Source organism: Schistocerca serialis, chromosome 2, assembly GCF_023864345.2.
Source record: "Schistocerca serialis cubense isolate TAMUIC-IGC-003099 chromosome 2, iqSchSeri2.2, whole genome shotgun sequence".
In the NCBI taxonomy this organism is placed as follows: Eukaryota; Metazoa; Arthropoda; class Insecta; order Orthoptera; family Acrididae; genus Schistocerca; species Schistocerca serialis.
This window is the reverse complement of record NC_064639.1, coordinates 430,684,244-430,700,963: the sequence shown is the minus strand read 5'-3', so window position 1 is coordinate 430,700,963 and position 16,720 is coordinate 430,684,244. Positions and strand designations below refer to the sequence as shown.

General features: G+C 42.4%; 1 protein-coding gene across 1 annotated transcript in view; it reads left to right on the top strand.

Moving 5' to 3' along the window:
* The first annotated feature begins 443 nt into the window (after positions 1-443).
* LOC126455589 (uncharacterized) overlaps positions 444-16,720 on the top strand; it is an 80,625-nt gene continuing 64,348 nt past the window's right edge. Inside the window, exon 1 of the mRNA XM_050091347.1 lies at positions 444-576. Within this exon, the coding sequence (XP_049947304.1) occupies positions 534-576 (43 nt within the window). The 5' untranslated portion in view covers positions 444-533. The remainder of the gene's footprint in view (positions 577-16,720) is intronic.

Here is a 16,720-nt window from a genome sequence, read left to right as displayed (position 1 = left end):
ATTATTAACCACGCATTGTTGTGGGCGATGCCGACCGGAGTGGTCGAGCGGTTCTAGGCGCTACAGTCTGGAACCGCGCGACCGCTACGGCATCCTGCCTCAGGCATGGATGTGTGTGATGTTCTTACGTTAGTTAGGTTTAAGTAGTTCTAAGTTCTATGGGACTAATGACCGCAGCAGTTAAGTCCCATAGTGCTCAGATCCATTTTTTTTGTGGGCGGCAAAGTCAAAGAGGCTCATGTTCATGATGATGTCTTTGTTGTATTTTACGGCAGACTGTGAGGTATCGCAGGCCTGTTGCACATTAGCAACATGACGCGTGTAAGTATCTGGCGGGAGGCCTCTCCGTGCGCATGCGCTGGCACGGCGGCGCGCGTGCGTGTTGGCCGCGGCGGGCGGCTGCCGGCCCAGCGTCCCAGCGGCGGCGATGCTGCCGGCGTCGTCTCCAGCGGCGGCGCCTCCAGTGCGACGCCAGGCGCCGCCACGCGCTCATCTCAGCCCGGCTCAGCGCAGCTAACGCCGCCTCTCCAGACATGGCGCGCATCGCGGCGGTATCGCTCGCTGTGTTCATCGCTGGTAAGTCGGAATCAGTCGAAATTTGAAAATGACTTGGAGCCTTCTGCTACAGAAGATAAGCACAAAGTGACGAATGTCGAAGGCTCTACAACAAAGTCATTAATTTTAGTCGTTTCCTTTCTTAACGACTGAATACTGTGTCTGAATGACTGGGAATTATTTCGCGTTTCGTAGCCATCTACTTGCTTATGCTATTCGTCTTGAATAGACGGCTTGGTCTCTTACAGCTGTGAAAATCGATGTCAACAAATAACCAGTTATTGCTGATTTCTCTGTACCGTAAGGTACCTTGCCTGTGAACACCTGGGAAAATACAAAAAAAAAAAAAAAAAAAAAATGCATGAAGTTTACAGCGCTCTAACTAAACAACGTGAACTCTTGGTAGGATGAAAATTGTAGGACTATAGGAGTGTTTATTCCTGAATATTTTGATAACGTTAGTTAGTGTTTTTGTGAAGATCAGTAAATTACATTTTGATATCCCAACCCATACTTGAAATCTACGCTCTGACTAACTGTCTTACTTAGATACTTGAAAGTTGAAATACACATTAACTACACGTATATCTCAAAGGTACAGTACCATGATGTCATATCAGTCACAAATTTTTGATTCTTGAAATGTTTATATCTTATAACGAAATCAAGATTAATTTTTTTAATAATTAATCAGCACGTAATTTCATTCCTGTTTATATTACATTAATGCCTGTAGACTATTATCCTCCAATTAGTAAGCTGAAGCAAAACTAAAAATTTCAGACCTCTAGCTTAAATATATTTTTGTGCATAAAATTAAATATGCCAGAAAACTTAATTCTCGTTAAGTTCAGCTCAGAGTGAAATTTGATTTGTGACTCAATTCTATTGTTCCTAATAATTTACAGTAGCCTAATCTTCTTTGTTTACATGTTCCTCATCTTCTCTCTTCCTTTCCTTGTTGCTCCTTGTTATTCTGGCGTCCTTATCTGCCTCAAGGGCCCACCCTTCAGCTTTGATCACTCTTTGGAATCAGTTGCTAAAACTGATGAACTCATATTACACGCAGGATATATTCCTATTTACTCAAGAACTTGACACCTGCTAACTGCCCCTTGTGAATACAAATTACATGCAAAATAACCTTCGACGATGACAAAAAAGCAACAACTCAAACTACAGAAAAGTTTATAATGCAAATAACGCTCGAAGGCCAAATATACACAAGGAAACGTAAGGTCGTCGCAAAGCGTATTCTCTAAGAGGGCTGTCAACTTGAAAATCAGCTGTTATCAAACAACGGTTTAATGACAATACTGACTTGTGAAAGTTGTGATAACATAGGTGAGGACGCACACCGAGACATCTTCGATTTCTACACAACCTCCTGATGCTCAATTCAGTGCTTTTAACCACTATTTTGTTCAGAAAACTCTAAATATCGATTTAAGGTGGAAAACAAAAATCGATTTTCTGAAGCGGATTGGCATGCGAGCTACGTTAACGCTGACGTTTCTTTACTATTGCGTTGACCAGGATTTTAAAGTGTGCTAAAAATCTAAAGTATTTAGCAGTTCCCTATTATTCCATTAGCAAGAAATTTATAACGCGTCGAGTAAATCCTTCATTTGTTAATTTAAGTCAGGTTTGTTAGCTCCTTTGTTTTTTTTCCGTGGCCGTTGTTGTCGTTGTTCTGGCTTCAGTCAGAAGAATGGTTCGATGCAGCTCCCCATGCTACTGTGTCCTGTTCAAGCGTCTCCATCTCCGAATAACTACTGCAGCTTACATTCATCTGAATCTGTTTAACGTATGCACCTCTTGGCCTCCCTTTACGAATTTTACTCTCCACGCTTTTCTTCAATACTAAGCTAGTGATCTCTTGAGCTCTCAGAACGTGTTCTATATACTGATCCCTTCTTCTAGTCAAGTTGTGATTACCGACTCAAATAATATATTTTACGTATGTGATCACGTTCATTTGTGTAAGATTCTTCTCTGTGAATCACAATAAAGAATGTGGCAGAGATGTCTTCTCATTGTGCCATGCATTAAGGTTCCTTCCTGCATTATTTAATGAATCAGTGTGGATAAACCGATGTTTGCACGCCAGTATGCATGGTCGCATTAATCTACAGGGAGAATTGCTCCCCGCGACTTATTAAGCGTCTTTCTTCGAATGTCTATCAATTGAGACTTCTCAGCTGTTGCGTTCCACACCGACGTGTGACATAGATTCCTGTAGTCGTTCCTATACCCTATTCTGTATGATCCTGGTATTCTGTATTCATATGAACTGATACGGAGTCCACAAACTACAGCAGTAATCCGGCATACATCGTAGAAATATCTAGTGAGCATTCCTTTTTGTAAACAAACTGCATTTCGCTTTAGGTATCCACTAAATCAAAGTCATCTGAGACAACGTGACTACTACAGTCATTGTTATCGCAGAAATTCGTATCACGTGGGGTCCAGCTGCGACCCACTAGTCATGTAATCAAAGGTCATTAACTCTACGCTTGTACGAAGTGCAAATATTTATATTTTCCCGCATTGTTCGCGGAAATATGAACATGCTTGTACCTTTTCATTGTTTATTCCTTCCAATTACTCAACAGAAGCCGAACCTCTTAGCTTACGCACCGGTAAAGGATGTTTCCTTTCTGACTTACAATAATGGCAAATCACATGTCGAAAACTCTAGGCTATTTAATGACGGACTGCTCGGAATTAGGTTTCTTTTCCATTACTGATGGCACTACTGACTGCGTGACTTAATAGCTGCTGTACATGCGTTTCTTCACTTTCTCTTTTCGGCTCATTAACCGTCTCTGCTAGATTCGTAGAAAGTAAAGGAATGATCGTTGGTATGAGTTTTGATCTTTAGTCTGGGGATTGGTTTGATGCAGATCTCCACTCGAGCCTGTCCTGTGTTAGTCTAAAATGGTTCAAATGTTTCTGAGCACTATGGGACTTAACTTCTGAGGTCATCAGTCCCCTAGAACTTAGAACTACTTAAACCTAAGTAACCTAAGGACATCTCTCTCTCTCGCACGTTCCTTCCGCAACTTTACGCCCACATATCTAGACGACTTGACTGTGTCAAGCAGGGTACCCGTAATACTGTATCCAAATACCCGTAATACTGTATCCGAAAGTTACAGGTTTGTTCTTCCTACTCATCCGCATTAACTTACATTGTTCCACATTTATAGCTAGCTGCCATTCATCACACCAACTATAAATTTGTCTAACTTTATCTTCCTACAGTCACTCAACTTCCACACCTACAGCACAGCATCATCAGCAAACAACCGCAGGTTGGTGCCCACCCTGGCCGCCAAATCATTTATGTATAGAGAGAAGAACAGCGGTGCTGTCATCCTTCCCTGGGGCATTCCTCACGATACCATTGTTTCTGATGAACACTCGCCGTGGAGGACAACGTACTGCGTACTGTTACTTAAGAAGTCCTCGAGTCACTTCCATTGACGTGTATGGACTGTAATATAGCGGCTTTTTCTCCCCGATGAATTTAGTTATTTAGTTTCTGAATACAGTGTATTGTTAAAAAAATGGTTCAAATGGCTCTGAGCAGTATGGGACTTAACATCTGAGGTCAGCAGTCCCCTAGAATTAGAGCTACTTAAACCTAACTAACCTGAGGACATCAAACACATCCATGTCCGAGGCAGTATTCAAACCTGCCACTGTAGCAGCAGCGCGGTTCCAAACTGAGGCGCATAGAAGCGCTCGGCGACAGTGACCGGCAGTGTATTGTTAGTATCGGTGTTAAAGTACTAATGCTTTGAAAACTTTTGACATCCCGGAACATTAAAGTGTCGCAAGTCAACATGCTTTGGACAGCCTCGTGTTTTGCAATATCCTTTGCAATACCTACCGTGTAAACAGGTGAGTTTAGTTTTTGAAGATCACGTTATTTGTTTAGTGGTTTGCAGAATGCGGCAAAACGCACACAAAGGGAATGAAGCCTCTTACTGATGTTTGTACAAAAATAAACTTCTTCGATACGGTAAGGAATCACGTCATACAATGGTCCATTAAGTTACACAGTACAGATACTTTAAATATCGCAGATTTTTAGATACATAGTCCGAACGTTTTAACGTTGGTATGAATGAATGAGAAGAAAAAAAAAACTGGCCTATATCAATCAGCCGGTTGTATTGTGGATTGTATTTCGATTTGTGTAATTTTGAATATTATTTTCATTCTGGGAATCAAATCACAGCAATCAACAGAGGAGCTACAGAGACTAAAGGATGAATACGTAAAGTAAATGATCTTATAAATATTATAAACAGACGTATTAATAACATTTACGATAATAAATGAAATACTCACATTGGGGTTATAATGTCTTTTAAGGCGAAATCTAGTTTTAATAAAAAGTTATTTTACAATAATTCTGAATATCAAAATAGGCACACAAAATGTGTAGTAAAATGCCTTGCAATTATTCTATGTTAAAGAAATGTTGATGGGTGGCTGTGGACAAGTCTTCTCGAGCATCTATCTGATACTGTCAACGCAGACGTTGAAACTTAATTATATGAATATGAAACATGTGAATTATGCATCTTATCTATTAGTGTTAGAAATACTGCAGACGTGCTAAACTGATACTGCATTCCTTATAGCTTGTCATGGTGAATTACATGGGATAAACAGACCAGATCAGTTACATTAAGCGGAAATCAGTATTTGCTTTTCATATCTGAAAAATACGAATTCTACAATTCTGTATTTCTACATAGTTGTTGTGTCGCTCAATGTTTATCTGAGTCAATCCTTTTGTTAAATAACTTTTGGAGTGTGATAGGTTCAACAAGAAATTTTAAAACTCCACTAATTTTTACACTGTTTCTTTTTTCGCAAAATTGCTTTGCTTTTACTACAATAGGACTGCATAATTTCAGCAATTTCCAGTGTTGAAGAATTGCGCCCTTCTTTCAAGATATGGGCGTATATTACGTTGAATCATTTAACCAACTGCCTTCTCATCGGTCAAGGAAGATAATCGATCACTAGCAAATTGATGTACTGCAGCCACAAATTCCAAATGCGAGTGGTAGTATTTCCATAGTTTCAGAGTTTTAATAAACACTTACAGACGGACCCTCGTTTTCTCCAAACTTCTTTAAATAGGAAGATAATCTTTCAACGCCGCAAGATACAAGAGCATATCAACGCAGAATAATCATAAAATGGTTGTTGAATGAACCTTACACACACAATCATTTTCCAATTACACTATAGATAAATTGTTATCCGAAGGGTGGTGGACGAAGAGAAATCGTAACATTAATACTTATTTATAGATGGATTATTACAATAAAATCACTTTGTACTGTATGTTAGAAAACATATCGAAATTGACTTTTAAGTTTTTGTTTTGTATGTCGTTGTCGTCTTCTTCAGTCGGTAGACTGGTTTGATCCAGCTCTTCACGCTACTCTATCCTGTGCAAACCTCTTCGTCTCCGAACACCTACATCCATTTTAACCTGCTTGCATTCGTCTCTTGGTCTCGTTCTGCAATTTTACCTCCCCACTCTTCCCTCCAACACTAAACTGATAATTGCTTGATGTCTGAGACTGTGTCCTACAAACCGACCCCTTCATGTAATCAAATTCTGCCACAAATTTCTTTTCTCCTCATTTCTATTTAGCACATCCTCATGAGATACGTGATCTACCCATATAAACTTCAGCATTCTTCTGCAGCACCACATTTCAAAGGCTTCTATTCCTTTCCTGTCTGAAGGCTGCTTTTCGTTCACGTTTTACCTCCCGATTACCAGTTTACGTTTTATGCTCTCTCTACTTTGACCATCATTAGGTATTTTACTGACCGAATTGTAAAACTTCCCTATTGCATTTTGTATTTACAACCACGTACTTGCCTGATTAGCTTCCAAATTCTCTAAACTATCTGCCAGACTAAGGGCTCAACATTCCATGCCCCGACTGGTAGAATGCCCTTTTTATGTTTTCCTCCTAACAGCATCCTCATTTGTAGTCCCCATCCACATATCCTAACAGGGGTCTATTTTCCATCCGGAGTGTTTTACCCGAGAATAATCAGCATAATCTAACCACACAGTAGAGCTGCATGTGTTCGAGGAAAGTTGCTTTCAGCTGTTCGCAGTACCAGCACAGCAAGCCACTTTGGCTGATGATACAAGACCAGATCTGTCAAACATCCATACTGCTGACCCTGCAACGTCCATCGCTGAGGCGTGCAAGCCACCCCTCCTCGGAAACTGCCTTGGTTCCAGCGGAGGAGGGGGGGGGGGGGGCATTATCTCATTTTACTTTACTGAGTAAAAAAAATATCATTTCAGGGGATACATTATCATCTGCGGGATAAATGAGTTATACGTTGAGGAACATGTTGATATACAAATTCTGCACTGTTGATCACAGTGTAGAGCCATGATGGTGTACATCGCGCTTACACGAGCACGCGACTGCGCGTATCTTAGTATATTAGATAATTGATAGGTTTCTTCTCCTAAAAATGCGAATTTAATTCCTGAAATTCGTTGCGATATTATCAGTAACTTCGTGAGAGAAGCAGTAACATTGAAATTTTCAATAAATCCGTTTAGTCACAAAATTCGTAAATGTGTTCTTTATTCCATCGTACCGAATAAATGGAATTTACCGCCTGACATCCTGACAGTCGAATCCACTTACTATATTGGGTGAGTGAGATGTCCTCCTACCCTCTAATATTGAATGCTAATTGATTTGAACTGTTTTAGTTCAAGTACTTACATATTTATTTGTCGTCCAGTATGTCGGTATGTTCCCCATCACAGTAAGCCTCCATGTTCCTCTTGACCTATTTATGAGCAAGTGCAAAATGCATTCTCAACAGCATTTTGGAGTTCTTCGTTTGTAGTATAACGACGTGGAGACACACGCAGCTTTATGGCTACCCATAAAGAGTAGTCGGGTGTGTTGAGGTTAGAACTTTTTGATGGACATTTCAAGGGAGATGGCGTTGCTGATGAACAACGACCTATCCACCGTCCTGTAAAATGTTTTATTTAGGAACTAGCAAACTGCAACTGGGTAGTCAGAGGTTCTCCATCTTGCTGAAACAAAATGTATTCTGTGAGCCCCCTTTCCTCAAGCTGAAGTGTTGACCACGTTTGTAATATGTGTCAATAATTTGTCCATTCATAGTCAATCAAAAAATTGCTGTCCTGGCAGATGTTCTGATGTCATCGCTGCCCATATCATTACGAGAGGCGGGTTGCTTTCTAACTCGCCTGTGTAGTGAGGATTCGCTTCGACCCAAACGACGATATTTCTAGTACGTGGGCTACGATAAATGAAATTTTGTCTGAACACACAACTTTGGCTCGGTTCATTGTATTTGGAAATTGATTTAACAAGGCTCAGCATGCTAAAACCGGTGCAATTCCGGTCCGTATCTGATGATTCGTTTACGAAAGTTCGTCGAAAAGGCCTGACCTTAAGTTTGTTTCCACGTGGTCACGCGCTGTTGTTCTCGGTGTTCCGAGTCCCGAAGCACGTTTACTTGTCCATTTCATAGGAGACAGTTCAGTCGAAGCAGAGACTCCGGCACATGTTTCTTCTCGGGTCTTCTTCCTTCCACTCCGCGGCCTGCCTTTAACACTGCCAAAAGCAAAAGCACGTCCTTCCCAACCCAGAAGTGCTCTCTTTCGATGTGAGGCCTTATTCAGTCCTGGAAATCTTGGAATGCTTCAATATTCTGTCTCGACTGCGACTGCGAAAACATGTAAACATGAATTCCAACAACTGATAATAAATAACATAACTATCACCGTGCATAACAATATCTGATACAAACAGATGTTACATTGGTACGGGGACTTCTCGCCCACCTTGTACTACAGCGTGGTGAGTGAATCTAGACGTAGCAGGCACTGCTGATGATCTTAACTGCATCCTTACTTTATTTCATTTGGTTCCGTGATACATTTTTCGAGATAGACAGAATAATACCATCTGTAGGATGTACATGACATTAGCTTACAATACACAAGTCTACTTCAGTGCACTTATTTAAGTGCTGTGACTCTAAAAAGCGTTTAAAATGTAGTTAGCCGAATTTATTGTTACGCTCTGCAAAAAATGACATTTCCAGCTGAAATTTTTCCTCGTCGCCTCTTACGTAACTTATTTTTGTGTTTTAGCGAATATTTTGTTTTTGTATATTTACACTCTGTTAATACGTCGCCGGAAAGTGAGTCTAAAGCTGCTTACACGTGTGACTATTCGGATGAAAATTTATTGTTGGACGGAACTTCAGACTGGAGAGAATTTTAAAGAAGCATGTTCATTAGTGTTAATATCAGCGTAGAACGCACGTGATGCTTGTTTTATATTGTCGTGGATGTTTCTAAAAATTTATGGTTGTAGCGTGCAGTAATCTTTTCTAATGTCATCACAGTTTGGGATTTTACTGGATACGCGCCGCACTGAAATACTTCAACGCGTCAGCAGGGGAGTTGGAATTCAGTTAGAAGACCACAGTGTGTATACCATTTAATTAGATGACCATACGGTGGTTTAGCGAGCACAGAACGCTCCTATAAAAATATTTTTCATCCGATTTTTCACAACATTGAAACCACACTACAATAATGCATCAGTGGGAACATCATTGCTTCCCGCATAACGAGATTACATTAGTATACTGCACGGTCTAGCTCAGTGGTAGCCAGCCTGGTCCCTACACCTCATTAATGGCCATTTGAACTTTCATACTGGGCAGTAGACGCTTGCCTGTTAAACATTATTTCATTAGATTTTCATAAAACTTTGACATAATGTATTTTGTAAGTAATTATTGTTATTATATGCTTTAACTTGCTCCTCGGGCATGAGTGTGTTTGTTGTCCTTGGCTTAAGTTAATTTGAGTTAGAATAAGTAGTGTGTAAGCCTAGGGGCAGATGACCTCAGCGGTTTGGTCCCACAGGAACTTACCAGAAATTTACAAATTTAACTTGTTGCGACTCTGCTTTATGAATTTTGTAACGTAAGGTTGCTTCCCTACTTTATAAATACCATTACTTTGGTACTGGTGGGCTGTTATAACATTTTGCCACTAACAGAGAAACAAAACTGGGTGGCAGTTGAATACTCCTGGTCTAGCTACTTACGCGGATTCCAACACACGCTGATTGACGCGCGTCCTCGCTGATGACGGTGACCAGCTCCGAGGACAATGCATCAAATGAAATTACAAGCGCCGACGCACTGCTAAGGTGTTCAGTTGTCTGCTTACCAACATTCAAATATATTACGCAGTAATCCTCTTGCATAACTAATTTTCAGCTGGCAGCTGAATGTGTATCACACTTCTGATACTTTTGTGCAGTGAAATATGATAATCGTTTCGTAGCATATAACACCGCACGTTACCAACATTTTCTGAAAAGAGCAGTGTTCATTAAGAAATAAGTATTTCAAGTTGGAAAAGCAAATACCAATAGAGAGACACCTACTTCAACTAAAACTAGTGTTAAAAATAATCAGCATTGAAGGAATGGGATCGAAAGATTATTGACATACAGAAAATTCACTCGGAAAGTTTATATTTATACAATCCTAAAAAAATACTTAGTTAAGCCCGATTATGAGGTATTTTATACGACAGTTAATGCCAGCCAGCATAGATACACATAATACTCCACAATAGATTACAACGTTTGAACTTGGAGACGTTTCTAGAGTCCTCCTCAGCGTAGTCAAGCTCATGGATACGACAGCAAACAGTTCCAATTGTCGAGCAGAAATAAGAAAATGGCTCTGAGCACTATGGGACTCAACTGCTGAGGTCATAAGTCTCCTACAACTTAGAACTACTTAAACCTAACTAACCTAAGGACAACACACACATCCATGCCCGAGGCAGGATTCGGACCTGCGACCGTAGCGGTCGCGCGGTTCCAAACTGTAGCGCCAGAACCGCTCGGCCACCAGCGGCCGGCGCAGAAATGTGGCTTGTGAGTGCCTGTCGCAAACTACAAAGACAAAACATTGTTTTTCTTACTTTTATATTTATACTGACGCTCCACGTCGAACAAAGATAAATACATAACCATCTGTACACTGAGCTGACGAAAATTATGGGGTAGCGATATATACATAATATATAGTTGCGGTAGCATCGCGTACACTAGGTACAAAAGGCAGTGCATTGGCAGGTCCGCCATTTGTGTTCAGTTTATGCATGTGGAAAAGTTTCCGACGTGATTATGGCCGCACAACGGAAATTAACATACTTTGAACGCGGAATGGAGTTTTAGCTAGACGCATGCGACATTCTGTTTCGAATATCGTTATGGAATCCAATGTTCCGAGATACACAATGTCAAGAGTGTGTCGAGAATACCAAATTTCAGGCATTGTCTCCCATCACTGACAAAGTAGTGGCCGCCGGCCTTCACTTAACGACCTAGAGCAGCGGTGTTTGTGTAGAGTGGTCATTGTTAATAGACAAGACACAATGCGTTAAATAACCACATAAATTAGTGTGGAACATGCGACTAACGTATACATTAGGAAAGTGAGGCAATATTTGGCGCTAATGGTCTATAGCGCGAGACAATGGATGCAGGTGCCTTTGGTAACAGCACGATATCTACTGCAACGCCTTCCTGGGCTCATGACTATGTCGGCTGGACCCTAGACGAATGGAAAATCGTGGCCTGGTCAGAATATTCCTGATTTCAGCTGGTAAAAGCTGACGGTAGCGGTCGAGTGTGGATCAGCCTCCACGAAGCCATGCACTCAAGTTGTCAACAAGGCACTGTGGAAGCTGTTTGAGGTTCCTTAATGGTATGGGTTATGTTTACATGAAATGGACTGGATCCTCTTGGTTCGACCTTTGAGCGGAGATGAATTATGTTCGGCTACTTGGAGACTATCTGCAGCCATTCACGGACTTCATATTCGCAAACAAAGATGGAATTTATAAGGATGACATTGCGCCATGTCAACGAGCCACAGTTGTTCGCGATTGGTATGAACAACATTCTGGACAATTCCAGCGAATGATTTGGCCCCCAGATTGCCTGATTTCAATCCCATCGAATTTTGATGGAGCATAATCGAGAGGTGAGTTCGTGCACAAAATCCTGCACCAGCAACACTTTCGCAATTGTGGACGGCTATAGAGGCAGCATGCTCGATATTTCTGCAGGAGACTTCTAACAACTGGTTGAATCCATGCCACATCGAGTGGCTACACTTCGCCTGACAAAAGGAGGCCGGACACTATATTAGGATGTATCAATGACTTTGGTCACCTCAGTGTGTAACTGAAGACTCGATGATCAGTGAACCATATGGATGGTAAATAATAATCGCCAGATCAATGTGGACGTTATTTCTCCGTTTTATGTTATAGTAGGGTGCTCAAAATTGAGATGCGACTGGTATTAATTATTAGCCAAAACTATCGATAACGAGTTCTTGTACAGGAAATTGAGTGGGTTTCCAGGAGGTTTAGCGATATCTACAAGGAGTAATGTTATCTACTTAATGAAATACATTGTTTCTCGCGCTTCCTTTGACTGGTCAACTACTTCTCCACATTTGAGTCCTGTGTTGTTACTCCACATGTCTGTGAGACATCATTGCCATTATGCATCCTGAGCGTAATGAGGAAATTGCTTGACATGATGTTAATAAGACCCTCAACTCTTAAATTGTATATAATCATTACTACACCTGTAATAATGACTATTCTATTGTTATTTTTATTGACATTATGTACTGCTCATACACTGTAATGTTGTAAAGTTTACTCTCTACGGACGTCTAATTAGATGTAAGAGAGGGCTTGAACGTCGTAAGCAGATAAAATGAATGCAAAAATTAATAAAATAGATAAATATTACTGTTCACTTTTACTGAATGAACACTTATCTTAATTTTGTGGCAAAATGCAATTCGGCAAGTCAAACAAGGATTGGAAGTATGCAAAACCAGCTAGCACTTTGGTAATCAGCTCGGCACCGTCATAGACGCTTCCAATCCTGAAGCACCCATAAATAATCATCATGTCCGATTCCACGAAAACGACCGTGCGCTACGACTGTGATGTGATCTAGGATAGACGGAAGGTCACCATCGGTCGTGCTATCGTCTGTTTTTAATATTGCAGATCTAGGTTTCAGATAAGGTCGCAGTTATCATCAGTGCGTTATAGATTGGAGAAATGCTTGTACATTCCTAAGTTATATTGGAAAATGTGTTGTTGTAACCACTTTTAATACACACTCCTGGAAACTGAAATAAGAACACCGTGAATTCATTGTCCCAGGAAGGGGAAACTTTATTGACACATTCCTGGGGTCAGATACATCACATGATCACACTGACAGAACCACAGGCACATAGACACAGGCAACAGAGCATGCACAATGTCGGCACTAGTACAGTGTATATCCACCTTTCGCAGCAATGCAGGCTGCTATTCTCCCATGGAGACGATCATAGATATGCTGGATGTAGTCCTGTGGAACGGCTTGCCATGCCATTTCCACCTGGCGCCTCAGTTGGACCAGCGTTCGTGCTGGACGTGCAGACCGCGTGAGACGACGCTTCATCCAGTCCCAAACATGCTCAATGGGGGACAGATTCGGAGATCTTGCTGGCCATGGTAGTTGACTTACACCTTCTAGAGCACGTTGGGTGGCACGGGATACATGCGGACGTGCATTGTCCTGTTGGAACAGCAAGTTCCCTTGCCGGTCTAGGAATGGTAGAACGATGGGTTCGATGACGGTTTGGATGTACCGTGCACTATTCAGTGTCCCCTCGACGATCACCAGTGGTGTACGGCCAGTGTAGGAGATCGCTCCCCACACCATGATGCCGGGTGTTGGCCCTGTGTGCCTCGGTCGTATGCAGTCCTGATTGTGGCGCTCACCTGCACGGCGCCAAACACGCATACGACCATCATTGGCACCAAGGCAGAAGCGACTCTCATCGCTGAAGACGACACGTCTCCATTCGTCCCTCCATTCACGCCTGTCGCGACACCACTGGAGGCGGGCTGCACCATGTTGGGGCGTGAGCGGAAGACGGCCTAACGGTGTGCGGGACCGTAGCCCAGCTTCATGGAGACGGTTGCGAATGGTCCTCGCCGATACCCCAGGAGCAACAGTGTCCCTAATTTGCTGGGAAGTGGCGGTGCGGTCCCCTACGGCACTGCGTAGGATCCTACGGTCTTGGCGTGCATCCGTGCCTCGCTGCGGTCCGGTCCCAGGTCGACGGGCACGTGCACCTTCCGCCGACCACTGGCGACAACATCGATGTACTGTGGAGACCTCACGCCCCACGTGTTGAGCAATTCGGCGGTACGTCCACCCGGCCTCCCGCATGCCTACTATACGCCCTCGCTCAAAGTCCGTCAACTGCACATACGGTTCACGTCCACGCTGTCGCGGCATGCTACCAGTGTTAAAGACTGCGATGGAGCTCCGCATGCCACGGCAAACTGGCTGACACCGACGGCGGCGGTGCACAAATGCTGCGCAGCTAGCGCCATTCGACGGCCAACACCGCGGTTCCTGGTGTGTCCTCTGTGCCGTGCGTGTGATCATTGCTTGTACAGCCCTCTCGCAGTGTCCGGAGCAAGTATGGTGGGTCTGACACACTGGTGTCAATGTGTTCTTTTTTCCATTTCCAGGAGTGTACTTGACTACCTATAACGCACGTATGATAGCTACACTGTCAGCTGGTATCTAGATCTGCAATGAAAAATACAAATGATAGTACGACTGACGGTAACCTTCTTTCTCTTATAGTCACTGTAACAAGGTTTTTGTTTATTTTATCTATGTCTAGACTCAGTTTCAACCTGTTAAGCAACTGGACGTAGAGTAATGTTGCACATGCTTCTACATTATTTTGTGACCGATAAGATCTATTTCTGTTATCAGCAGGTAGCTTTCCTTTATTTTAAATTCTCTAAATTTCCCCTATACAGTAAGACTTAAGCTGTTGTCGATTGTAGGTCTGTATATCTGTAGTCAGATTTGTATGTGGTATGGCTTGGAAAGCAAACCAAGAAATATAACTTGTTGTCTTCTCCAATACGTCTCATCTCACGACAATGGCAGTAAAAATAACAGGATGCCAGACTGAGATTCATTGGAAGAATCCTAAGGAAATGCAATCCGAAAACAAAGGAAGTAGGTTACAGTACTCTTGTTCGCCCGCGTCAGGTGGCTTGCGGAGTATGAATGTAGATGTAGAAGGCAATTTTATATTGATAAATAGTGTTGTAATCCGACGATCCCGATAGAAAATGTGATGGAATGGACAACAATATATTACTAAGGTTGCTGTAAGACCGGGGACTGATGACCTCAGATGTTAAGTCCCATAGTGTTCAGAGCCATTTATCATTTTACTGAAAGACCAATACAGAGACATTTAGGCCGATGCTGTGCATCACTGTTAATCGATGTGTCACATTCTTTCCGCTCCCTATGGTAGACTATAAAGTGTGGATACCGAGGCACACTTAAATTCAACTTTTATGAAGAGTTCTGTCTCGAAATGAATGATGTTCTTCATAAACAGAATGCTTATTGTTAAAAAATGCCAATTTGAATTCCTAACTTTCAGAAAATTTAATTTTCGTGAAAATATTTACGAGTATAACTGTTCATCTGTTGATGATACTTGTAAAGACCGCTCTGGTGTCAGAGATTCCGCACCACGAGATCTCCGCATAGCTACTTGTCGGCGGCGCCTACTGCCTGTTGGCTGGTGCCAGAGCTATCGATCACGGGCGGCTGCTGAGCCCGCTCTTGAGAGCCTTCCAGGAGCCGTCGGCCGCCAAGAGACGCTCCACCCCGCGACCTTGGTCGTGGCCGCACAAAAGAGCAGCGTGATAAACGCCGGAAGTCACGGAGCTGCCATCTGTCAGAGGGGATCTGGGAGCGCTACTAACGACGGCCATAACGATAACGACACTCAGAGGACGCGCCATTTGTGGCCCGCAATATTGCAGAGTGGATGATTGTCACTACAGTTAGAAAGCCTCCTTTCGAAACAATGGACACAACTGAGATTAGAGCACTTCGTCTTCCCCAAGAACGGTAGTTTGTATCAGCATTCAAAATTAATTGTGATTCGTCTTTCACTTTTGTTCTGTGTCAGTTCCCAACTGTTTCGTCAGAAATTTGCATAGATAGTAGAAGTGACAAACTATTATTGAAATCCCGCACAAGAGTCCATCACATCATAACATAAACGAAAAGACAATCACCTATACTGAAAATTTCTTTGCTAGTCTGCAGTCGTGTAAGTCCACCAATACTTTAAACAAACGCATTACGATAATCAGTACATCTACATCTATAACATCTACATCATGCTCCGCAAGACAACGAACGGTGGGTGGCGGAAGATATTCTGGTAACACTAGCTCATCCTCCCTACCTAGTTCCACTCGCGAGTCACGCGTTGCAACAATGATTGTCGGTAAGCCTCTGTGTTGGCTCTTATTTCTCGAATTTTCTCGTCACAGTCATTACGCGAGACGTATGTAGAAGGAAGTAATATCCTAGACCGCTGACGTCCAGGGAAGTGCTCTCTCGAAATTTCAGTAGTACCAGTTGAACCTGTCCGTGGTGTACAACGCCTCTGTTGTAACGTCGCGCGTCTACTAAACGATCCCGTGACCAAACGCTCCGGCTCTTCGTTGGATCTTTGCCATCTTTTTATCAGTTCTGCATGGTAAGGATGCCAGAATGAGGAACAATACTCAAGCATCTGTCCAACAAGTGCATCATAGACCGCTTCTGTTGTGGATGAGTTACATTTCCTCCACCTGTGAACAGTCTTAAAGAGCATCCCACGCTTTCCACTAGATCATTTATATACGTTGTAAACAATAACGGTCCTATCACCCTTGCTTGCGGTACTCCGGTACTTACCTTTACATCTGTTGATTTTGTTCCATTAAGAGCGACGTGATGAGTTGTACTTGCAAGGAAGTCTTGAATCCATCTCAAATCTGGTCCGATACTCGATGAGGTTATATTTTTTTCACGTAATGGCAGTGCGGAACGGTGTCAAATACCCTCCTGAAGTCAAGGAACACGGCACCAGCTTG